We start from the raw sequence: 26,450 nt of genomic DNA, 5'->3' as shown, positions 1-26,450 counted from the left end.
CTCCGCTCCATGCCCTCCTGGAAGACCCATCCAGCGCACTGTCTCCCTGTAATTGTTAAAGTATCACAAGGTTCTACTTCTGTCTAGCGCTCTTCTTTTTTTAATTTAATTTTTATTTTATATTGGCGTAAGTTGATTTACAATGTTTTAGTTTCAGGTGTACAGCAAAGTGATTCAGTTATATATACACATATATCTATTCTTTTTCAGATTCTTTTCCCATATAGGTTATTACAGAATACTGTAGTACAGAGTTAGAGTTCCCTGTGCTCTACAGTAGGTCCTTGTTGATTATTTTATATATAGCTGTCTAGTGCTCTTCTTACTTTGTGTTTTCCTTAAATGTTCTCTTGTACTCTCAGTGTCTTGTGGCTTTTCTTAGCATCCGTAAGCTGGTGATTTCCGTCCTTATATTCCAGCCAAGGCCTTTCCTTGAGAGCTTTACTCGTGTATTTAATTGTTTTCAGGACATCCCCTGTATGTCCCTCTGGTACTTCAAGCTGAACTTTTCCCCAAAAAGCTGATTATCTCTCCCCGCACCCCACCTTCAAATCTTTTGTCCCTCATGTATTTCACATCTCAGAGGTGGCATCTTGCAAGTCTCCTCAGTTTTACCTTAAAAGTCATCTTACTGGGAGCATTTTGAACCAGCCTTAAGGGGTCATTACACTCTCACTTTTTTTTTTTTTCTTTTTAAAATTTAATGTGTGAAGCTGCTATGCTCATCCCATTCTTGAACTTGGCTCTCATGATTATTTTCCAAACTTGTGGGCTTTGGTTGGGCTGTGAGTAGAATTAGAAAGCGTCGGGCTGAGAAACCACACCTAACTAGGAGTCATTTATTTTCACACTGGTCATTTGAGAAAGAGCCCCCAGTTTTAGCAGTGCATACTCACACCGTGAGAATTTACTTGTCTTCTGGAAAGTCTACCTTATCAAATCTCTGCTTGCTCTTTAAAAATAACAATAGATCCCTTTACTTTTTTTTTTTTTTGGCCGCGCTGCGCAGCTTGCGGGATCTTAGTTCCCCAACCAGGGATCGAATCCGCATCCCCTGCAGTGGAAGCACAGAGTCTTAACCTACTGGACCGCCAGGGAAGTCCCAGATCCCTTTACTTTTAAGTAATAAATAATTGACTTAATAAAACTTAGGTTTGTTTGTTTGTTTCTCTTTGAAAATCTAGGGCAAGGTTTACAAACTAGCTGCCCTGAAGCCTTCTGTGGTTACAGATGTTTATTTAGCCCCCTGGTGATGTCCCATACACTGCCAGGTTTTAAAAATCAGAGAATTTTACAAAAAGATCTGGACCTCAATGAAAATGGAGATCAGGTCATACTGGAGCAGGGTTCCTGCCTGGCACCAGCTGGCTGGAGCTGCATAGCCACCGTTCCCTGGAGGAGGACACGTGTGTGCTTACTTGTCCCGTGACTGTATTTTTCTTACACCCGTTTCTTTAACATGTCTATTATTTATTTGCCTTCCTTGTTTGGCCCTTGAAAGCAACTAAGTTGGTCATCCCTAATCTAGAGCAATCAAGTTTTTTTTTTTTTATCCTAAGTGCCTATCAGTAAAATACCTTGGTATCTCACAAATGTATATATTTATTTATAAATTATAATATGCATACTACTGTACTTACAGAAATTTTTATAAGGTTGAGATAAAGATGAAAGAGTTTCACAACAATATTCTCACTAAATGCTTAAATTTTAGTGAAAGCAATATGATTGAATGTGCTTTATTATTTTTGAAAATCTTGATTCGACACTGTGTATTATGGCAACTCATAGGTCTGTTTCTAAATTAAGCATGTATTTTTTAAATTTAACATCTTTATTGGAGTATAATTGCTTTACAATGGTGTGTTAGTTTCTGCTGTATAACAAAGTGAATCAGCTATATGTATACATATATCCCCATATCTCCTCCCTCTTGCGTCTCCCTCCCACCCTCCCTATCCCACTCCTCTAGGTGGACACAAAGCACCGAGCTGATCTCCCTGTGCTATGCAGCTGCTTCTCACTAGCTATCTATTTTACATTTGGTAGTGTATATATATCCAAAATTAAGCATATTTCTGATACTTGGTTTTAATCACTGCCCCTGGAAGAAATACCTTATTGCCATGCTTCCTAAGTTGTGATACTTATCCACCAATTTGGTAGCATTTTGTTGAAATTGGACTAGAATTTCCATCTTCTACGATGCGTTCAGTTTTTTTTTAGCAAACTAATGAGAAGATGTTACATTTTTATATTTTAGAGTAGGTTCTAAATTCACTGAAACTTTTCATTTAGAAGATTTTTAAACAGGTTGCAAAAGTTTTTCTATATTTTAAAAATGATTTTTGGCATGAAAAAATCACATAATAGTGGCAATACTTCTAAACATTTGTTTTCATAATGCTTTCTCCATATATTTTTAAGTCAGTTCTTTCTTTTTTCTTTTATAGTGTCACATTTCCCTTGATAAAGATATGGATTGTATTCAATTAATAAATACTCTCATTAGCTTACTGATGACAGTCACTGGCCATTTAAAGGGTACACAGATTTTAATCACCTGTCTTTTTGTAAAAGAAAAATGTGTAATTCATCTTTTAAGTTCACCATCTCTTAAGTACTTTGCCACAAGATAACCAGCAAACCACTTTTTGGTACAAAAATTTTATGATTATTTCGCTATATAGATTCTACTATTTAAGGTAGCAAGGTTTTATTAGGCACCTCACCTGTTCATCGTCAGCATATTGCAACACATCACCATTAACATTTGCTGTTTTATGGCATTTGCCCATTTCTGTGGTGTAAATATTCTTACCATGGCCGAGTTCAAGTTATCAGTATGAGTCAATGAACATGGTGTTTGGAAGAGATGGGCAGGTCCATGCCAGTTATATAGTATTTTCACCATACAGATATGATAGACATAAACAGCCTCAAGATGACAGTTAATGTGGGACATCCCTGGCGGTACAGTGGTTAAGACTCTGCACTTCGACTGCAGGGGGCACGGGTTTGATCCCTGGTTAGGGAACTAGGATCCCGCATGCCATGAGGCATGACCAAACAATTAAAAAACAAAAAAAAGATGACAGTAAATGTAATAAATAATTGTAAAATGTATTAATTAGTTAACTAATAAATGATGAGCTTTAGGTATTTATTGGCTTTTAATGTAACTTTTAGTATAACTTATTTAATTTTAAGTATATGTAACTATATTTTTAATGGCTGCTTTTCATAACAAGCTCACAAAATTCTTAAATAGTCTCACAAAACCCCTGAAAATTTAGCAGTCGACATTCACTGGCAGGTTTGAGCTAGCACAAACCATTCTGTGGGCCTTGCAGGGCACTTTAAGAACTTAGGCTTTTACTCTGAGTGAGATGAGGAGCCTTTCAGGGGTTTGGAGTAAAGGAGAGATGAGCTCAGTTGGACTTGTGTGTTTTTTTGTTTTGTTTTGTTTTGGTCTTTTGCGGTATGCGGGCTTCTCACTGTTGTGGCCTCTCCCGTTGCGGAGCACGGGGTCCGGATGCGCAGGCTCAGCGGCCATGGCTCACGGGCCCAGCCGCTCCGCGGCATGTGGGATCTTCCCGGACCGGGGCACAAATCCGTGTCCCCTGCATTGGCAGGTGGAATCTCAACCACTGCGCCACCAGGGAAGCCCTGGACTTGTGTTTTAACACGATTGCTCTGCTGTGCTGAGAATGGACTGTAGGGAGGAAAATATGGCAGCAGGGAGGCTGTTTAGGGGACTGTATGAATAATGCGGGCCAGAGGTGATGGTAGCTTGGAGCAGGGGGTAGCCGGTGCCAATAGTGAGAAGTGAAGCACGGAGGGATCGGATGTCTCATGGCTCAGTGACTCATTGAGGTCTGAGAAGATAACCAGGCTTTCCCCCTTGCGTATCCCTTATTGCCTTTGTCAGAGAGAGAGAAGGCTGTTCAGCTGAACTAGTGTCCCACCTATTTTGATAAATCTTTATATTGTTGCAGAATCACTATGGTACCAAGGAGATTACACGACATTTTGATTCTCAAAGCGGGTGATAAGGGCAATTTGGACGAGCTAATTCTTCACTGCAGAAGGTCTGCCTTGCAGGGTGTTTAGCATCCCTGGACCCGACTCCCTAAATGCCAGTGGCGCTTCTCAGTGATTGCCATACCCCACCTCCCACCACAACACCCTTCCTTCCGAGCATATTTTTGCTGAAAGCTAAAGAACTGTGGCCTCTGACAAAGTATGTGATTCTGTTTCTACCCGACAGTATTATGCCTACCTGTATTCTTACGTGATGCCCCAGGCCATCCGAGATATGGTGGACGAATACATCAACTGTGAGGACATCGCCATGAACTTCCTCGTCTCCCACATCACTCGGAAACCCCCCATCAAGGTGAGGTCCTCTCACTTACGGGACTGGGGGCACACGTGTACTTAATTCACTTATTTTGTAGTTGTGCAGTGGATAACAACCATACCTCAGAGTCCTCATCCATAAAATGGGGACGATGACGCCACCAACTAAATAAGATCGTCTTAGGGTTAATTGAGCTGTTCATACAGGGGCTCTTCACTTCCTAGGCGTAAATGGATAGAAATCAGAGGGTTTGGAACTTGAACGGGAAAAATATTACATCTTTAATTTTCACTAATCTCAAACTGGAATTTATCCTTTTTATCAGTTATGAAACAGGCTATAATTCATAAGAGCATTTGCAGTTACTGTGATCTGTCACCAGCGGAACTCATAGGTATTTTCGCATCATGTTACATTTGTTGCCACATCTCAAAGTATTGTTTATGTTCATTACTGCTTTGAAATTATGGTAGTTATTAACTTTACTGTAGATCTTGTTAACTTAATAAGATAAAATAATAAAAGTGCACACATTTCTATATTTCAGTATAACTTGTTTCCTTTGTAATCTCACGTATTTTATGCATTTAAAAGCATTTGAGGAGTGCACAGGCTTCACCAGACTGCCAAACCAGAGTGGCAGCGGTGTCCATGGCACACACAGTTTAAGAACTTCTCAGTTAAGGTGTGTAAAGCTCTAAGAATAGTGCCTGGCACATAAGTACTTTATAAGGTATTTACACAAAAGCAAAAGTACCCTCAAAATTCTAGAAATTTGAGTTCTGTTTTTTGTCTTTGAGTTGGTGAATAGATTTGACCGTAATATAACCAATTTCATACTCAGTGCACAGAAGGACCAGTTCCATCACCCTCTCTGTCATTACTGCAGATTCAGACAAGTGAAAGGTCCCCTGGTGAGGGTTAGGGTAGGCCTGGTAAAGGCCTTGTAACAATTAATACTAGAGAATCTGTCCATTCAAATTAATAGTATTTATGACTAGGCTCTGTCAGTGTTTATGCTGTGGATTCACAGCTGATATCCTTAGGTTAATGTCAAAGAGAGTACTATTTGATTTTATAAAATAGTAAGTTTACCTTCATGGATATCATTAGTCCAATGAGTAAATAATAATTGGGTGCATATTTCATTGTTCTTACATTTTGAAAGTAAGTTCTAGACCAAGTAACCACTAGTGTGGCTCAGGGTTATAACTTAACTCCTGAATTACCCCATAGTTTCTTCGACTCCTTAGCCTTCTGCTAAAGCCTCACAAAAGAAGAAGAATTAGCAAAATGATGCACCAGATTGTGGTTTGTTTTTTTTTTTGCGGTACGCGGGCCTCTCACCCTTGTGGTCTCTCCCGTTGCGGAGCACAGGCTCCGGACGCGCAGGCTCAGCGGCCATGGCTCACGGGCCCAGCCGCTCCGCGGCATGTGGGATCTTCCCGGACCAGGGCACGAACCCGTGTCCCCTGCATTGGCAGGCGGACTCTCAACCACTGCGCCACCAGGGAAGCCCAGATTATGTGTTTTTTAAAACTGTGAATGATGATAGTATTTTTTATATAAAAATAGCATGTTTTCCAGGTACAGTGGTAGATCTGATATTAAGCAATGAAAAGCACACTTCTTTGTAAACTTTAAGGTAGGGAGGCAAGGGTCTTAGAGATTAATGACTAGTGCAGTTTTCTATTCCTTATTTATCCTTTCTTGTGTAGCCAGGGACTGGACTCCAGCCAAGACGTATGCTTTCTATTTATACCTCCCTAGTAGATCAGAAAACATTATCCATGAAAATTTAAAGTATCTGAGGGATTAGGTACCTCATAATATCATCAGTCACTTGACGCACTCACAGACATGGTGCATTTGTCATCTTCATGGAAGCGTGTTTGTTATATTATTAGGCCAGTGTTTCATCAAACATCTCTTCAGTGTAGAGAGTGAGATGGAAATAATTTGCATATGGTATACATAATTCTTCCCAAGTGAAAACTTGAAAAGTAAGTAGCCTCTGAATTTTCTTGATCTTATGGAAATATAAGAACAGTTCAAGATTAGGATGACTTTTTAAAATGAAAGGCTCAATAAGTTGAGCCTGTCTTCAAATTCTGAGTTAATTCCCTCAAATTTTGAGTCCAGTTATTATTTACTTCATATTATAGAACCAGTTTAAGCTGAATATTTTCATTAACTTACCTAATTTTATCAGGTATATGTACTATTTTATGTTATAAAATAGTAATTTTTTTTGCTTTAAATACTTCAAATTGTCACTGTCCCCTCCGTTGTTATAATTAGGAAGGCATGACTTTTATATGATAGCAGTATTCTTTCAATAATGTTAATATCTTAACAATATTGACTGAATAAACAGGGAGTTAATTTCATATTATTGCTTTGAATAATGTACTGTTATCTTTTTGAGGAGGAAAAGATCTAGAATGTAAATAGGCTTCATTCAGAATAAAGGATTAAAAATTCATAAAGCATTGAGACGATAGATGGCTGGCTTAGAGGATAAGGAAGTAGAGAGAGGACGCATAGGTAAGATTCTTAATATTAATGCTGAGTAAGTTCTCAACATCTATTAATGATTTTCCTTACTGTTACTAAGCATAACTTCTCTTAGACTAAACTTACCAGGAATGTTCCCGTGTAAAATACAGTCCATGGTATTGCTTAAGTAAATAGTCAGGCTTCAACTCACAGTTGTTACTTTATTCCTCTTAATTTTTTGTATGTTTTATTATGTAATATATAAATATTAATATATATATATTTTAAATAAATACACTGGGGTTGCAATCTCAAAATTTTTTACTGATGGGTTACATGATTAAAAATGTTTATTTGGAAACCACTGCTTCAGTGAAAACAACAGTATAAAATAACTTTTTTGTGCCAAAGTGGAGTCATTTGCAGGTTAAGGGACTATTCCCCCTGAGGTTGTATGCTGGCGTCTGAGATGAGGAGGAAGAGTTTTAGGTACAGGGAGAACAAAGTAGAATACTGGACATAGATGCTGTTTGCCTTGACATCCGTCTCCTGCTTCAGTGAAAGCTGGTGGGAATAGTAGTAAGTGACTCATTGTAAACTGGAAGAGCTCTAGAGAGCTGCCGATGGGTGGGAGGGTGAAGGAAGGGGACCGGTGGGGTCCTGTGAAGGGACCTCTGGGGGTTGTGACTCCCTCAGAGTTTTGTCTCTGAGGTGTGTCCCTTGGAGCCTGGCCTGTGATCATGATCACTCCTCAGTTTCAAGTCTAGAGACCTGGCTTCTGATGGCTGATATTGGCTGTGTGTGAGGGTTATTCTTCAGCTGTAATAAACAGGATGGGCCATTCAACTTTAATGTCTTTCTCAATTTATAATAGTAATAATAATTTTAAAATTATTCAGGGAAAGACAGACATTCAGAAAGAAAACAGAACAAACAGGTTTGAAAGACCTAAATAGAACAACTGGAAATGAAAATTATAGTTATTAAAATGAAAATCTCTGTGAATGGGATAAAAAGATAAGACTTAGCTGAAGACAAAATTAATGACCTAGAAGATAAATGTGAAGAAATTTCCAAGGAAGTATTACAGAGATATAAAGAGATGGAAAATAAGAAAGGTTAAGAGATATGGAGGGGCTTCCCTGGTGGCACAGTGGTTAAGAGTCCACCTGCCAATGCAGGGGACACAGGTTTGAGCCCTGGTCCGGGAAGATCCCACGTGCCATGGAGCAACTAAGCCCGTGCGCCACAGCTACTGAGCCTGCACTCTAGAGCCCGCGAGCCACAACTACTAAGCCCACATGCCACAACTACTGAAGCCCGTGTGCCTAGAGCCTGTGCTCTGCAATGAGAGAAGCCACTGCAGTGAGAAGCCCGTGCACCACAACCAAGAGTAGCCCCTGCTCACTGCAACTAGAACAGCAATGAACACCTAACACAGCCAAAAATAAATAAATAAATTAAAAAGAGACATGGAGGCTGTAAGGAGAAGGTGTAACATAAAACCAGGAAGGGAAGAGTAGAGAGAAAGTGGGAGGGGCAGTTGAAAAATATGAGAATTTCCAGAATTTATTGAAAACCTGAATACTACAGCAAATATTACGCTGAATCGTGAAAGTTTAGAAGATCCCCATTGAAGTCAGTAGTAAGATAAGGTTACCCACTAAATAAATGGAGATAGAGACCACATCCACATTCATATCATCAGGATAGCAGTTCTCCCCAAGTCTAAAATGTCAGGGTAACTCTAATCAGGATCCTGTCAGGACACTTTATTTGGTTTAATTTGGCTTGGAGTGAAACTTGACACACAGATCCTCAAACTTGTATCGAAAGGCAAAGGACCAGAATAGCCAAGACACCAGTGAAGAAGATGTGGATTTGCCTTGTCAGAAACCATGACATGGTAATAAAATACATAATTAGGACAAGGTGATATTGGCACAGGGGTTGACAGATAAATCAGTGGCACAAAGCAGAGTCTAGACACAGACCCACGCCTGTGCGGAAACTTGCTACGTGATAAAGGTGGCATCTGCAAATGAATGCTGGGATAATTGGTTTTCTGTATGAAACAGAAATACATGTCATCATACCATACGCAAAGTAAATTCCAGATAGGTTAATCAACCAAATGTGAATGCAAGCTTTAACACTTCTAACAAAAAGTACAGAAGTATTTTTGTGATCATAGACAAAGAGAGACGAAAAGTGCAAAATATAGAGGAAAAGATTGATTGGTTTGAATATATTAAAATTCAAAACTTTGTTCAGCAAACCTCTATGTCCACAGACTGGGACGTTTACAATGCTGATAAATGACAAAGAATTAATACTCAGAGAAAGAATTTCCAAATGAGAAAAAAAGACTACTCAATTGATTCATTTAGTTTGTAAAAAAGTAGTTCAATGAAGTAGAAACCTAGATGACTAATAAACATGTGGAAAGATGCTCAACTTCTGTAATAATTAGGGAAGTGTAAGGTAAAACAATGGGGTATAGTTTATACACATCAAATGGGCAGAAATGAAAGTGATAGTAACAGATGTTAGTAAGGATGTGTTAAAATTGCAGATACTGTACAGAGCTGGTGGGTGTGTACATTGGGATATCTGTTCGGAAGAAAGTTTGATTTTATCAAGTATAATTAAAGGTCATGTTCCCCATGACCTAGCAGGAGAGGAAAGGAAGGAGGGAGGGTGGCACAAGGAATAACTCTATTTGTAATGTTTTGTTTCTTAAAAAAAAAAAAAAGGAAGAAAAATATATATGTAATCTGAAACGAATAGGGCAAAGTGTCAATATTTGACACAACTGGTGGGTTTGCTTGTTTGTTACATTCTTCCCCTTTTTTAAGCATAACATTTCATTTCTGTATTTTAAACTAGTAGCATGTGTTTCATACATATATAGTCATATGATTCTTTAAATACATACCATCTTTAAACAAAGACCCGTGGAATAAAAATGATACTGAAAATAAGGTGTAATATTTTAAATACCCATCCATTGTACATGTACTTCCATAATCCCAGCCTGCTTCTTCCTTCCACAGATAATTGCTATCCTGAGTTTTGTTTTAAAAATCCCCTCCCCCTCCTCCCTTAAAAAAATGCTTTTACCATATGCGTATTCATCTCTAAATGATCGGCATTTTTAAGCTTTATGTAAATGAAATCAAACTATAAGCATTCCTCTGCATTTAGCTTTTAAAAAACTCAGTCTGTTTGTGAGCTTAGTCAGTGTTGATGCTTGTAACTATAGTTTATTCATGTTCATTGTCCCAACGTCTCCCCCATACTCTTCTAAAAGTTCTAGGTTTTGCCCTGTTGTATTTAAATCATTAATCCATGTGGAAGTGATTTTTGTGTATAATGTGAGATAGGGTCCCAGTTTCATTTTTCTCTCCTAAGCAGTTTTTATTGCACACCTAGTTCATCCATACCCAGTGATCTGCAGTGCTGGTCTGTCATTGTTCAAATGTCTGTGTGTACGTGGATCTGTTTAAGGATTCTTTTATTCTGGTCTGTTGGTCCAGATTGTTCATGTGCCAAAATCACATTAATTGTCATATCTTTAGAATTATTTTTTTTTTATCTGCTAAGACAAATCCTCTTTAACTTAACCCTGTATTTCAAGAGTGTCTTGCCTATTGTTGGCCCTTTCTCCTCCCACATAAATTTTGGAATCATTAGCTTGTCAAGACAGACACAGACACACACAGAGTTGGGATTTTGATAGGAATTGAATCTGTAGGTGAAATGGGGAAAATTGATATCTTTTAAAAATTATCGAATATTATATAATCCCCAGGCTATAAAGTTCCACAATAATTTTGCAATAGAGGTCTCTGAACATCTTTTGTTAGACTTATTTCTAGGTATTCTGTATATTTTGTTGATATTTTAAATGGTATTTTCCAAAAGTTACATTTTCTTTCATCGTTATAGAACTATTTGTTTCTTATATCTAGGAAACTTGCTAAAACTCCATTTAAAAACTTTTGTTGATTGATATGGGTTTTCTGTGTTGACTGTCATATATCCCTCATGCAAAGAACTGTTTTTTTTCCTTTCCAATCCTCATAAGCCATTTTATTTTATTTTTTATAGTAGCCAGGACCTCTAGTACAGTATTGAATAGAAATAGTGATGGACGGGCATCTTGGTTTTATTCGTGATTTTAAAGGGATGCTTCAGATAGTGTGCTATTAGGTGTGATGCTTGCTTTACATTTTAGCTTATTGAAGTTTCTTCCTATTCCTTATTCGCTAAGGATCTTTATTATGAATGATTCTTTAATTTTATTGAGTACATTTCCTATTCATTGATACAGTCATGTGTTTTATCTTTAATCTCTTGTGTTGACATTCATGCTTTCTTTGGATAAACACATTTGGTCACAATTCTTTTTATAAATAATTTTCAGGATTTGGTTTTCTGGTATTTTGTTTGGATTACTTGAATTCGTGTTCATGAGTAAGTGAGCCTGTGATTTTTCCTTTCTAGTATTATTATTATTTTTTAAAATTTATTTATTTATTTTTGGTTGCGTTGGGTCTTCGTTGCTGTGCGTGGGCTTTCCCTAGTTGCAGCAAGTGGGGGGCTACTCTTTGTTGCGGTGCGCGGGCTTCTCATTGTGGTTGCTTCTCTTGTTGTGGAGCACGGGCTCTAGGTGCACGGGCTTCAGTAGTTGTGGCACACGGGCTCAGTAGTTGTGGCTCGCGGGCTCTAGAGTGCATGCTCAGTAGTTGTGGTGCACGGGCTTCGTTGCTCTGAGGCATGTGGGATCTTCCTGGACCAGGGATCAAACCTGTGTCCCCTGCATTGGCAGGCGGATTCTTAACCACTGCTCCACCAGGGAAGTTCCTTTCTAGTATTATTTATTTCTGGTTTTGGTACGAAAATTGTAATTAGTCTCATTATATAAGTTTGGGGCAAGTTCCCCTTTTTTTCTATTTTATGGAAGAGTTTGTGCACAATTGGCATTGTGTTTTCTAGGAGGCTTGGTAGAACTCAACCTTTGACATCTTTTGGGGCTTTGCATGTCTTTTGTGGGAGGGTACTAAACTATAGATTCAATTTCTTTAATGATTATAGAAATTTTCAGGTTGCTTGTTTCTTCATTTTCTTTATTTTTTTCAGACTTCTAAGTTGTAAAATATAATGCTCATATAGAAAAAGGCATAAAATTTAAGTGCACAGCTTAATTATTATAAAACAACCCATTAAACATGGGGTGTCAGGACCCCAGAAGCTCCTGCATGCCCCTTCCCAATCTCAACCTCCTTCCTCAGCCCCAGTTTTAATCACTGTTGTGGGTTGAATTGTGTCTCCCCCTGCCAAAAAAAAAAAAAAGATATGCTTGAGTCCTAATCCCAGTACTTGTGTATGGAATCTTAACTGTAAATAGGGTCTTTGCAAACATAGTCAAGTTGAAATGAAGTCAGACTGGAGTAGGGTGAGCCCTTAATCGTATGGCTGGTGTCCTGTTATGAGAGGTGAAGAGACCCAGAGGCACACACACAGGGAGAACCCCATGTGACGTGAGGCAGAGATGCGAGTGATGTGTGAGCCAAGGAACCCCAACGAGAAAGGCGTAGAACCGATTCCTCCTGGGCCCCTCACAGAGCAGCACATGGCCCTGCCAACACCTCGATTTCTGACTTCCAGCTTCCAGAAATCAGGACCACTGCGAGCTTGAGCCGAAGGGGACAGAGACAGGGCGAACTGAAGGAAGGAACTCCTGGGATTCTACCAGCAGGAAGTGGGCCGATAGAGCTAGTTGGCTGAGAATGTGTTACTCGCTTCAGGTGATGGGAAGAATGGCTCAGAGGCTGGTGGGGCTGCTGCGGTCACCAATGGCCCAGAGGCAGGACCACACCCCCTTGGCTCCGGAGGACGGGGCCACCTCCTGAGGGCTGCTGCGCCCCCAGTCCAGGAGGACAGAGAGGGTTGCTCTCGTGCCTTGAAACCTAAGGGGACTTGCCCTGCTGGGGTTTTGACTTGTTCGGGATGCATGGCCTCTTTTTCTTCCCTGTTTCTCTCTTTTGAAATAGAATGTCTATCTTATGCCTGTCCCACCGTTGCATTTTTGAGATAGATAATTGTCCTCTAGGTTTCACGTGTCCACAGATAGAGAGGAATTTTATCCCAGGATGGACCATATCCACAGTCTTAACCATATCCAATTTAGACGATTTAAAAGAGATTTGGGACTGAGTTGATTGTATTTGGATGAGATTTTGGACTTAGTGTTGACCCTGGAATGGGTTAAGAGTTTTAAGAGATGCTGGATGAATGTATTTTGCATAGAGGAAGGACATAAAGGGACATAAAAGGAAGGACATAAAATTTTTGAGGCCAGAGGGCAGGCTGTTTATTGTGACCCGCCAAAAGATATGTTTAAGTCCTAACCCCTGTTATTGTGACCCGCCAAAAGATATGTTTAAGTCCTAACCCCTGTTAACGTGTGAATGTGACTTTATTTGGCAATAGGGTCTTTGCAGATATAATCAAGTTGAGATGAAGTACATAGTAGAGTACTACGACTGATGTCCTTGTAAGAAGAGACACAGAGGCACAGACACTTGAGGGGAGAGTGCTGTGTGATGATGGAGCATCATCTACAAGCCAGGGAAGGCCAAGAGCTGCGGCAGTGCAGGCACTAAGAGAAGGGCGTGGAGCAGGTTGTTTCCTACAGCCTTCAGAGAGAGGATGCCCAGCTGACACCTTGATTTCAGACTTCCAGCCTCCAGAGCTGTGAGAGAGTAAATTTCTGGTTTCTCAAGTCACTGAATTTGTGGTAGTTTGTTACAACAGCCCTAGGAGATGAATACAGTTACTGTCATGTCTTTAATGGTATCCACTTCATTGTTGTTTTTCTTTACACTTTTATCACCTAAGTATGTATCCCTAAACACTATGGCTCACCTTTAAAATAAACTCTTGATATTAAAATAGAAGTTACGAAGACAGTGCAGAATTCCCATATACCCCCATATAGTTTCCCCTATTATTAACATCTTACATTAGTATGGTACATTTGTCCCAATTAATGAATCAATATTGATACATTTTATATTACCAGGGTTTATCCTTTATTCAGATTTCCATAATTTTTGCTGAGTCTTTTTTTTTTTTTTAAACTAGAATGATCAGGTAGCAAAATAACATAGAATACAACACAGAGCCGCATGAGAGAAAGCTGCGCCCTCAGGCCTGGGGTTGGGAACTCTTAGTCCCCATATTCTCGGAACACGTTCCATGATTCTCTGGGGCAGCAAGGCTGGCTGGAGCCCAAGCATCTCCCTGCTGACGGCGTAACTGGTCCAGGCCCAGGGCACAGGCTACACACGTGGAGTGAGGCCAGACAAGTTACACCTGCTCCCCGATGAGCCCTTAGAAGAGGAGTGCTGTCTACAAAGGCCCTACACCTGGCAGGGATCGCTGGACCAGGGAGAGTCAGAGGTTTAGTTCCTCTGTGGCTGAGACACATAAAAAGCCTAGACCAATCTATGCGCAGATTCTCACTAACTGGAGAGGCAGGGGAGTGAGACTGCCTCCAAGCCAGTGTTTGGTCTTTGGTAAACAAGGATAAATACAAAACATGTTCCTCAAGTGGGCTTGAGCAGAACTGGGCACAACAGGTAGAAGATTCCAAAGCACCATTTAGTGCCCGGCACAGAAGGAGACAGGGGAGGGTGTCGGGGTGGGGCGTGCTCTGCCGTGGCCTCTGCTGCCCTGGCCCCGACTCTGCACTTCTCCCCGCTTTCCGCATCTGCCCCCACTTCCCCGGCCTAACCCTCCCGGCCTGGAGCGCCGGACCCCGGAGGCCGAGGCTCTCTGCCGGGGCTCAGAACCTGAGGCTGAGCGCCTGCAGCAGGGGGCGGGCAGGGCAGAGCGTGTGCTGGGCCCCGGAGGCTGGGGCGAGGCTCAGAGCAGGAAGGAGTGCTCAGCTGCCAGAATGGTGGCTGTCTTCTGCTCCTGGATCCTTTCTGAACTTTATATAAATGGAATCATACAGTATCTCTTTCCATGTCTCTTAATCTTGCTTTCATATTTCTTTAAAGCTTTTTTTCAATATTTTCCATTCTGGGTAATAATTTTAGTACACTTTTCGTCACTAATTTTCTCTTCACCCATCCATTGAGTATCTGAGTTAATTCAGTATACTTATTTCCCCCCCGTTTTATTGAGATGTAATTGACGCACAGCGCTTTATAAGTTTAAGGTGTACAACATAACGATTTGTTACAAACCATCATGAGGTGGTGACCACAGTAAGTTTAATATACTTTTCAATTCTGTTGTCCTATTTGGTTCTTTCTTTTCTTTTTAATTTTTTTCTTTTAGCAGTGCCATGTGGCATATGGGATCTTATTTCCCCGACCAGGGATTGAACCCGCGCCTCTTGCATGGGAAGTGCAGAGTCTTAACCACTGGACCGCCAGGGAAGTCCCTATTTGGTTCTTTTTCATATCCACAAGGATTTTTTTGATAGTCCCTGTTTCTTCCATCAAACCTTGAGTAATCTTTCAGAATTTTATTGTACATATGATACACATTTATTGTTACCGTCCCTATCTGATATTTCTGCTGTTTTGCAGTGTTTTGGGGTCTGGTTCTATTGTTTCTTTCTGCAGTCTCCTTCATGCGACTCATCCCCTTTTTTGTGACTTTTGATTGTGAGGTCATATTCTTTGGGGTTTTGCTTATAGCACTTCTTTGAGGCCTGAGTCTGAGAGGATTTGTACTTGCTTCTTCCATGTGCCTTGGCTTACTACCTCCTTGAGACCTATTTAAGCTAAATTAGTATGTTGGGGCTTTTCAGGACACACAGGGGGTTATAATTCTAGCCTCAGCTGTGTGAGGGCCGGCTTCTGGTTGTCAGTTTCTCAGAGGGGATGTTTCCTCCTCCACTTAGAGCTCAGACTGAGAAGGAAATGCTGCTTCACCGCCTCTCTCTGCAGGGCTGCCTCCTGCCCTTGTGGCCTTCCATGGGGTCCCAGGGTTTCAAAAAGTCTCCAATCTGATTTCCTGACTGTGGGCGCTCCAGCCTCATGAAAACCCGAGCTCCTGGCTGTCTTGCTGGATTCAGGCCTTTTCATTACTTTGGCTTCTGAGGACTTGACTTCTTTCATTATAAGCTCAGCCAATATATTTAAAGAGACGGTTTCTGTATTTCATCCTGCCTTTTCAGGGATTCTGTGCTCAGGGGGGTTTATGTTATTTAATCTGCCATGTTGTTGATAGTGAAGCTGTTGTATTCTTCATACTTTTCTAATTGCTTGGAATTTCATCATAATAATAACCACTAAACTATAATATGACCACTTTTCCATGTCTTTAAATATAACTTTCTTAAACATCTTTTTTAATGGACATGTTGTATTTTATAATGATTTATCCATCCCCTTTTGATGGGTAGTTTTCCAGTAGTTTGCTGTTAAAAACACTGATGAAATGAACAACTTTATACCTACGTCTTGCTGTGCAACCAAGATAAATAGTAGAAGTAGTGTTACTGAGATAAGCACCACTGAACACCTCAAGGCTTTTGATATTGGTTACGTATAGGCCGTTTGGAAGCGTGTCCTTAATAATAATGTAGATCTGTCCGTGGCAGGAAGAGAGCCCTGGGCTCTGGCTCCCGACTTGCTCTGAGTGAGTGTAGCCATCGACTCGGTGTCGTCACCGTGGAAGAGGAGGCATCGGTTGGTTAAGCTCTGGGGTCTCTGTCTCAGCACCTGTGGTTCTCACTTTGTGCTCTTTCTTCCCCGCTCCCAGGTGACGTCACGGTGGACTTTCCGATGCCCAGGATGCCCTCAGGCTCTGTCACACGACGATTCCCACTTTCACGAGCGACACAAGTGTATCAACTTCTTTGTCAAGGTGTACGGCTATATGCCCCTGCTGTACACACAGTTCCGCGTGGACTCTGTGCTCTTCAAGACCCGCCTGCCCCACGACAAGACCAAGTGCTTCAAGTTCATCTAGGGGCATTGCGCATATGGGAGAGGATGAGCAGAGTGAGGGAGGCAGCTCCTGAGGTCCCTAGACGTGGAAGGACCTCAGGGATGCCCACTGGGTGGGTGGCCCAGACCCTCTGCTGGGAGAGCTGGCAGGGAGAGTGGGAGGGACAGAGCTGCCTTGCTCTTGAAATCAGCCACACTGGCCGGAGCCCTGGTCCCAGGACACCAGGGTTCCCTACACAGGGCACTGGTGATAGCTTACACTGAGGGCCACAGGGACTCTGGAGAGTCACTCACACAGTTCATAAGCCCAGGGCAGCTGGTTTGTGGTTTTTAATTCACTAACAACTACTATTATTATTTAAAAAGAAAGTTTCAGATTTGCCATTCGAGGCTTATTTATATACATGTGTATATATATACACATATGTGTATATACATGTGCGTGTATATGTATATATGCACACACACTCACATATACATATATATATATATATTTGAGGGGGAGTTTGGCATTTCTGCCCATCTCACAAAGTGAGGGACGTACCACGGTGGTCTGTATTTTGGTGGAGATGGATCCTGGCCTTCTGGTATCTGGCTCATCTTTACAGATCATCTCTGTCCTCCCCAGGGACATCTATCTGTGTGCAGAAACAAGAAAGGGCTGGGCGTGGCCCTGTTACAGGGCCCTGCCCAAGATAAGACCTGTTGCCAACCAGGGCTCTGTAGCTCGAGGTATGGGGATCTGCGCCTTTGGGGGCAGTGGAGCCTCCCTGTGCAGGACTTGGTGGGTTTGAGGACTCCCCTCTGGGTCGTGCTGTCTGGGTTCTCAGCCCAGCTTTCTCCCTACCCCGTTTGAGAGAGAAGACTGAGGAAGGACCGAGACCTGCAGACAGACCCCCAAATGGCTCTTCTTCTTCGACCCTCCTTTGAAAGACATGTTGTGCTTTGGCTACAGACTTTCCTGCAGGTTCTCTCATGTACGAGAACAGAAGCCTGGTGGGCTGCACTTCAGGTGTGGTCTGAGTGGTTGCAGGTCGGCCTACTCTCTCTGCTGCAGAGCAAACGTGCATCCTTTGATCCCCACCCGGCTGGCCGGGGAGTCACAGCAAGGCACCTGCCTTGGGATAATACCTTGGTGAAATTCACCTTCCCCGACCCCTGTCTGGACCCACATCCTATAGTTATTGGATCCCTCACGCCGGGTTGGTTCCGGGACCCCCTGAGGTTTGGTATGTGTCAGAATGGTGGGAGGATAGGATTTGTTAGGTTAAGCTCAAATCCAGCCTGAAACAGGCATTCACACCCCACATTACCACGTTCCGCTCTGGGTTCAAATTTCTATTTCCTGGGCTGAAATAAAAGTAAGCTAATTTTTTTTTTTGGGTGGTGGCAGCAGTAGGGGAACCAAAGAGGGCGTTAGTGGCTGTTGGCAGGGATTTAGCCCGTGGCCTCTACCGTATTTCTGGTCCCCACTTTCCTCCACTGAAGTCGAATCTAGGAGGTTCCCCACAACTGACTGAACAAAGGCTCAGCCTTGTCCTGGGCACGCACATGCCTTAAGCCAGCTCCGTCTTCCCCTGACCTTGACATCCTGTGCTCCTGTGTCCAGGGGGCACATCCTCCTCTGACCTGCCTGCCCCAGATGGGTTTTCTTCAAGTATCATTTTGAAGCCAGGCTCTGTCCTGTGGGTAACACCCACCTGTAGGGCCGCTTGACCTAAGGGACTCTCCCCGTCGGTGGGCAGGACCAGGGCTCCGTCCTCCGGACAGTCCCACCGGCATCTTCCCATGGTTCCCCCGCTGGGGCGGCTACCTGGGAAATTGAGCTCTGCTGCTCAGCAGCCCAGCGAAGGGGTCCAGACCCCCCGCTTCCTAACTTTCTAACTCCCCCTTCTTTGACCTTGGACTTCAGTCTTTTTAGCAGTAGCCTTCTTCCCTTTGGGAAGCCAAAGAGTGTGGTGTTGTGAGCTATAAATGTGGCTGCTATTTTTATCTTGTCTCTCTTAATGTGAGGAGCTCCTAGACTGCCTCGGAGCGGGCCTGATGAGAAAGGAGCTGTGTCAGGATCCCCTGCACTGGAGCCAGAGCGCGGGGTCCCTGAGCACTGGCGGCAGATCCAGAGCAACTGGTACTCTGCGGCTGTGGATGGCGTCACAGGGCACTGTAGGGGGGGTGGTGATGTCAGAGCACAGACGAGGGTGGCACTACTTGGACCTGAACAGGACACTGACTTGAAGGACTCCAGACAGCAGTCTCTGATGGACACTGGCCACGTTCGTGAAGGACACTCCTCATGGTGAGAGGGAGGGTGGTGAGAGCTTTTGGAGGCTTGGTTAGTTCTCCTGGAGAATGGCCGCTGCTTTTTGCAAGGCGGGTTAGGTAGAGGCCCCGGCCCAGGCTTCGAATGCCTTTGATGCCGATCGGTCACCTTGGGAAGCCCAGATGTCACCTGCACCACCTGATTGGCTCACCTGGAGCACGCGACAGCCCTGCAGCGCACGTGGGCTTCCTCGGCTGTCCCGTGAACCCCCGTTGCTGTCTTTGCTCCCAGGGCCTGGCGCGTCTTTGCTCTCCAGCTGGCCAGTTTGCTCTTCACTGAGAGGCACCCAAATGAGGGGGAGCCCCCAAGGTGCTCATCAGGACTTTCTGGGCTTTTGCACCTGTGCCGTGTCCTCCGCCTGTGTGGCCTGCACCTCAAGCCAGGGCCCGTGCGCTGGGCGTGCAGGAGTGGTCGCCTCAGGAGCGGCCTGCCTGTGTGTGTGCTCGGGGAGCTCCTGTTTGCAGTGCTGGCATTTGAAGGGGGAAGCTCTCTGATACTCATGCCATGTCCATCCGCCCCACCCCTTTTCCAGTCATGAGCACAATGGTCTTACGTTGGATTTTTTGTAAAAAAAATAAAATGGAGACTTTAACTCATGAAGCTTGGAAGTCTTTTGTGGTTTTCCTCTGCAGGACGCTAGAGTGGCCTGAGGGAAGGTGCCTGCCCGGTTCCAGGAGCCACCCGTGCACGGCCAGCGGGCCCCTCCCAGCACGACTGTACGCTGTGATTTGGTCCTGGAGCAGCCTGCGTGCCTGAGCCCGGCTGACGCTGTCAGAGTGCGTGGATGCGGGCAGCCTTGTCTGTGTCCGTCTCTGGGATCAGTCATTTGATTACATAGAGAGGAACGTAGGTGTCACCGAACTGGTTTGAGCGGGATGTGGGGTGGCATGTGGCACGTGTTGGCCACCTTTACTTTTTCACGGTAAATTTTCAGTGTGTGTGGTGTGGTGCCGGGGAGCTCAAGTGTACGTGTTCCCAGCCCAGAGGAGAGGGCTGGCTTAGAATGGCCCCGTCGGTCTGGGGGTTGTTTGCTGACTTCCAAGGAGCCACAGAAAGCTCCCGCATCTAGTTGGTGCTTAACTGTCCTTTTGATGTCTGGCTTCTGCTCAGCTGTGGGATCAGAGCCATCCTTAGGGAGCGAGCACCGAGTCACGGGCTTGGAGAGGACGGATGGAAACAGGAAGGAAGATGGAAGGCAGAGAAAAGCTGAGTTGGGGGTGCTCCTCTCCTGGGTTCTGCAGTTGGGAGTTTGGTTTGTACTAACAAGCCTGAGAATGCCTGGGACCCACAGTTCAGTGTTACTCCGAGACTAGGGTTGACAACTGATGTGGTAGGTTTGCGGCAGGTGAAGGGGGAAGATGATGGGGATGCCTACTTGGTCTGGAGCTGGAGCTGCCAGGCTCCTATTCTTGCAGCCATCCATCTCCTTGTTACCACCTGTGCTGGCGCCAGAGAGACGAAGTGACATGAGGCTGTCGAGATGGGCGTGGTACTAGACACAGAGATAACGTGTCTAACTTAGGTTCTGTTCCTGCTAGTTCTGGCTTGGACTTAGCAAGGTAAGCCAAAGTGGTCAATGTTAGCGGTTGATGTTATTGTCACTGAAATCGAAGATTCCACCATATTTTCAAAAATGTGGTTAAGAAGGATAATGCTGTGGTTAAGGATATGGACCCTGGAGTAGACTGTGGGTTTAGATCCTGGGTCACCCATTAAACTGGCGGGGAGCACGTTATATTCTAAACTTCTTATCCATAAAATGGCAAGGAGTGTGCCCACGTCTTGAAGATGTGTTGAAAGTAAACATAATAAACGTGAAGAGTCCACTGTTCGGCACACAACAGAAATGCACTGTCATTGGGGTAACATACTGGAAACTTCTTAGTGGCACTTTCTGCATTCCAGCTCATTCCAGGCTCAGCTGAAGCATTGCCTTCAAGAAACCCTCCCTTCTCAGAAGTTGCTTGTTCCCCTCTAACAGCCGCCACCGCCCCTGGCCCATCTCCTGTTACAGCAGCTGACCTGTCTTACTTCACCGCACACTGTAATGGGTATGGGTCTGCTTCCCACACCAGCTTGTAAGCCTCTTGAGAATACAGCACTTAAGTGCTAAACAGTTTTTTCCCTCCCTCTCTTCCTCCTTGCGAAATAGTTTTTTGATGAATGAAATGATTTGATGACAAAATTAAGGGGGGGGGGTCACATAGAAATCATAGCTGGCAACAAGCTGAATAGTAATCAGTACCATGGTGCTTTTGGAATACAGCTAACGTGGTATTACCAGAGTGTTGCAGGAAGTTGGCACGCAACAGCTACGAAGTATTATATTCACTATTTTTATTATTTAAATCTTCATTGACAAAGGGGGTTAAGAGAGCATGGCAAGAAGAATTACACACCCAGAATGGATTCCAGAAGAGATCATGAAGTACGGTGGGAAGGCTTGCACTAGGACCAGCCTTGGGTTGCTGTTTAATTTCACCTGTTTCTTGACCTGTTTTAATTAGGCAAATTGTTTTATCCTTCTTCATTTGTCTTCATATTGCGAAAGAGTACGAATCTTGGTCATATTGTAGGGTTGTTATGTGAGAATTTAATCTATTTAGATTTTATTTAACCTATTGGTCCTAATATTTAATTATGAAAAATTTCAAATGTACAGGGAAGTTTAAATAATTTTTATACTGTAAACCTGTATACCTAAGTCATTTTACTACACTTGCCATATAAAGCTATCTATAGATTCATTCCTCTATCCATTTTTTTTATTCCTCTATTCATTTTTTTTCATCCCTTTTATCCATCCTATTTTTGGTGCATTTCTAAGTATATAATTACTGGCATTAATACACTTCCCTCTAAATACATAAGCACACACATCATTAACTGGAGGTCAATATTAGTTTCTATGTGTTTAATGTAAAATTTCCATATTAAATTTGTACATTGAAATGCACAAATCTTAAGTGTACTTTCTCTTGACTTTTGACAAATGCATACACTTGTGTAACCAACCCCATCAAGATATAGAACATTTCTGTCAAACCCAGGATGTTTCCTCATGTTCATTCCTAGTCAATCTCCACCTCCATCCCACAGTGATTTTATTCTTTCACCTTGGATTAGTTTTCCTGTTCCTAGAATTTCATATAAATAGTGTCATACAATTTTTACTCTTTCGTGCAAGGCTTCTAGAAACTCAAGTGTGTTTCTGAGATTCATCCAGTGTTGCACGTATTAGTAATTTGTTCCTTTTACTGAGAGAGGTATTCCCTTGATTAACAACATTTGTCCATTCTCTTGATAGGCACTGGAGATGTTTCCAGTTTTTGGCTGTTATGAATAAAACTGCTAAGAACATTCATGTGCAAGTCTTCTTGTGGATTTATGTTTTTCTCTCGGGTAAATACCTAGGCGTATAATTGTTGTGTGATAAGGTAGGGATACACATGTTTAGTTTTATAAGAAACTGCCAGACCTTTTTCCATAGTGATCGTACTCATTCGTATTCCCACCAATAATTTTGTGTTTCAGTTGCTCTACATCCTCGCCAGCCTCGCCAATGGTGGTGTCAGGCCTTGTCGTTTTAGCCATTCTGATTGGTGAGTAATGGTATCTCGTAGTTTGAATTCGCATTTTCCTGATGACTAATGATGAGTACCTTTTCATGTGCTTACTCCATTTCCTTTGTGAAATTTTTGCCCATTAAACTTTGTTTTGGTTTGTCTTTTTTTAAATCATTGCTTTATTTAAAAAATACATTTTTGGGAATTCCCTGGTGGTCTAGTGGTTAGGACTGAGTGCTTTCACTGCCATGTCCCGGGTTCAACCCCTGGTCGGGGAACTAACATCCCACACACCGTGTGACAAACATTTTTAATTTTTTTGAGCAGTTTTAGGTTTAGAGGAAAATTGAGTGAAAAGTACAGTTTGTCCCCTTGCATTAGTGTGGTACATTTATTACAATTGATAAGCCAGTATTGACATATTAATTAAAGTCATAGCTTATGTTAGGCTTCATTATTTGTGCAGAATATTCTTATGGGAGTTGACAAAAGTATAATGACCTGTATCCACTTACAGTATCTGTAGAAGTTTCACTTTCCTAAAAGTCCTTTGTGTCCCACCCATTCCTCTCTCCAACCACTGGCAACCACTGTTCTTTTTTACTCTTTTTTAGTTTTGCCTTTTCCAGAATGTCATGTCATATGCCAGTTAAAATCATACAATTTATAGCCTTTTCAGGTTGGCTTCCTTCATTTAGCAATATGCATTTAAGGTTCCTCCATCTTTTTGTGGTTTGATAGTTCATTTCTTTTTATTGCTGAATAATATTCCACTGTATGGATGTATTGTTTATCTTTTTATTGTTGAGTTGTGGGAATTGTTTACCCTGGATACTAGTCCATTGTCAGATGTATGTGCTGTAAATATTTTCCCCAATTTGGGGGTTGCCTATCCATTTTCTTTATGGTATCGTGTGCTGAGCAGAAGCTTTTCATTTTGATGAGATCTAATTTAGAATTTTCTTTTTTGTCATTGCTTTCTGTGACTCAAGAACCCTGTGCTTACCCAAAGTCATGAAGATATTCTTTTAATTTTTCCACTAAAAACGGTATGGTCTAGGCTGCATCTCAAGTTAATATTTGTGTGTGGTGTGTGGTAGTGGTTAGAGTTCTATCCTTTTTTTAAAAAATTATTTATTTATTTTTGGCTGTGTTGGGTCTTCATTGTTGTGTGCGGGCTTTCTCTAATTGTGGCGAGGGGGGGGCTACTCTTCGTTTGCAGTGCACGGGCTTCTCATTGCGGTGGCTTCTCTTGTTGTGGAGCACGGGCTCTAGGTGCATGGGCTTCAGTAGTTGTGGCACGTGGGCTCAGTAGTTGCGGCTCGAGGGTTCTAGAGCGCAGGCTCAGTAGTTGCGGTGCACGGGCTTAGTTGCTCCGCTGCATGTGGGATCTCCCCAGACCAGGGCTCGAACCCGTGTCCCCTGCATTGGCAGGTGGATTCTTAACCACTGCACCACCAAGGAAGTCCTCTTTCTTTCTTTTCTTTCTCTCTCTCTCTTGTTTTTTTGCACATGAATATCTAGTTGTTTCAGCACCATTTGTTAAAAAGAATTTCCTTTCTCCACTGAATTGGTTGGGCCTTTGTTGACAACGTAATGACTGTGTAAGTGTGGGTATTTCTGAGCTCTCTTTCCTGTCATGCTGATTTGTCACTAGTACCAGATTGTCTGAATTAATGTAGCTTTCTTGTTCGTCTTGAAATAAAGTAGTATAAGTTCTACAACTTGATCATCTTTCTCAAAATTGCTTTGGATATTATAGTTACTTTGTATTTCTCTATATAAATTTTAGAATTAGTTTGTCAATTTTTTTTCTAAAAAAAAAAGATTTTCTATCCTGCTGGAATTGAAAATTAAAAATAAAAAATTCTTGTAAATTACACAGAACTTAAAATGACCATTTTAGCCACTTTTTAAAAATTGAAGTGTGGCTGATTTACAATGTTGTGTTAATTTCTGCTATACAGCAAAGTGATTCATACATACATATGTATATGTACATACATATACATTCTTTTAAAAAATATTTTCCATTATGGTTTATCATAGGATACTGAATATAGTTCTCTGTGCTAGACAGTAGGACTTTATCCATTCTCTATATAAAAGCTTACATCTGCTAACCCCACCTCCCACTCCATCCCTCCCCCAAGTCCCTCCCCCTTGGCAACCACCAGTCTGTTCTGAGTTTGCTTCTGTTTCGCAGATAGGTTCATTTGTGTCATATTTTAGATTCCATGTATGTGATATCATGTGGTATTTGTGTTTCTGACTTACTTCACTTAGTATGGTAATCTCTAATTGCATCCATGTTGCTGCAAATGGCATTATTTCGTTCTTTTTTATGGCTAATATTCCATTGTACATATGTACCACGTCTTCTTTATCCACTCATCTGTCGATGGACATTTAGGTTGTTTCCATGTCTTGCCTATTGTGAATAGTGCTGCTGTGAACATAGGGGTGCATGTATCTTTTTGGATTAGAGTTTTGTCTTGATATATGCCTAGGAGTGGGATTGATGGGTCATATGGTAACTCTATTTTTAGTTTTTTGAGGAACCGCCATACTTTTGTCCACGGTGGCTGCACCAACTTACATTCCCACCAACAGTGTAGGAGGGTTCCCTTTTCTCCACACCTTCTCCAGCATTTGTTATTTGTAGACTTTTTAATGATGGCCATTCTGACTGGTGTGAGGTGATACCTCACTGTAGTTTTGATTTGCATTTCTCTAGTGATGTTGAGCATCTTGTGCCTATTGGCCATTTGTATTTCTTCTTTGGAGAAATGTCTATTTAGGTCTTCTGCTCATTTTTCAATTGGGTTGTTTGTTTTTTTGTTATTGAGTTTTATGAGCTGTTTGTATATTTTGGAAATTAAGCCCTTATTGGTTGCATCATTTGCAAATATTTTCTCCCATTCTGTAGGTTGTCTTTTTGGTTTTTTAATGGTTTCTTTTGCTGTGCAAAAAGCTTGTAAGTTTGATTAGGTCCCATTTGTTTATTTTTGCTTTTATTTGTATTGCTTTGGTAGAGTGACCCAGGAAAACACTGGTACAATTTATGTCAAAATGTTTTGCCTGTGTTCTCTTCTAGGAGCTTTACGGTGTCATGTCTTATGTTTAAGTCTTTAAGCCATTTTGAGTTTATTTTTGTGTATGGTGAGAGGATGTGTTCTAACTTCAATTTAAATGTGGCATTTTAGCCACTGTTAAGTGTACAATTCAGTGGCATTATTAAGTATATTCACAATGTGTAACCATCACCACTATTTCCAGAACTTTTTTTGTCTTCCCAAACAGGAAGTCTGTGCCCATTAAACAGTAACTCTCCATTCCCCCTTCCTTTCAGCCCCTGATAACCTCTATTTTGTTTTTATGGATTTGCCTATTTCTGGATATTCATTGAAACGGAATCATAGAGTATTAAGTCTTTTTTGTCTGGCTTATTTTATATAGCATGTTTTCAAGGTTCATCCATGTTGTAGCATGTATCAGAATTTCATTCTTTTTTATGGCTGGACAATATTTCATTGTGTGTTATGGCATAAAATATTTTGTCCATTCACCTGTTGAAGGATACTTGGGTTACTTCCACATTTTGGCCATCATAAATACTGTTATGAACATGGATGTACAAACACGTTTGAGTCCCTGCTTTCAATTCTTTTGTGTATATACTGATCAGTGGAATTGTTAGATATGGTAACTCAACGTTTAATTTT

The 26,450-nt window shown here is 42.0% G+C and overlaps 1 protein-coding gene across 2 annotated transcripts in view; it reads left to right on the top strand.

Annotated features, from left to right (window-relative positions):
• The window catches only part of EXTL3 (exostosin like glycosyltransferase 3), a 63,491-nt gene extending 43,736 nt beyond the window's left edge, over positions 1-19,755 (top strand). For both annotated transcript variants that reach the window (XM_022594958.3, XM_089912752.1), the window contains 2 exons: positions 4,271-4,399; positions 16,652-19,755. In XM_022594958.3, the coding sequence (XP_022450666.1) occupies positions 4,271-4,399; positions 16,652-16,861 (339 nt within the window). In that variant the 3' untranslated portion in view covers positions 16,862-19,755. The remainder of the gene's footprint in view (positions 1-4,270; positions 4,400-16,651) is intronic.
• Positions 19,756-26,450: the final 6,695 nt, after the last annotated feature.

Source organism: Delphinapterus leucas, chromosome 6 (assembly GCF_059928025.1).
Source record: "Delphinapterus leucas isolate spDelLeu-1000000601 "Yukka" chromosome 6, BTC_Dleu_Yukka2, whole genome shotgun sequence".
Classification (NCBI taxonomy): Eukaryota; Metazoa; Chordata; class Mammalia; order Artiodactyla; family Monodontidae; genus Delphinapterus; species Delphinapterus leucas.
This window is presented reverse-complemented; position numbering and strand designations above follow the sequence as displayed.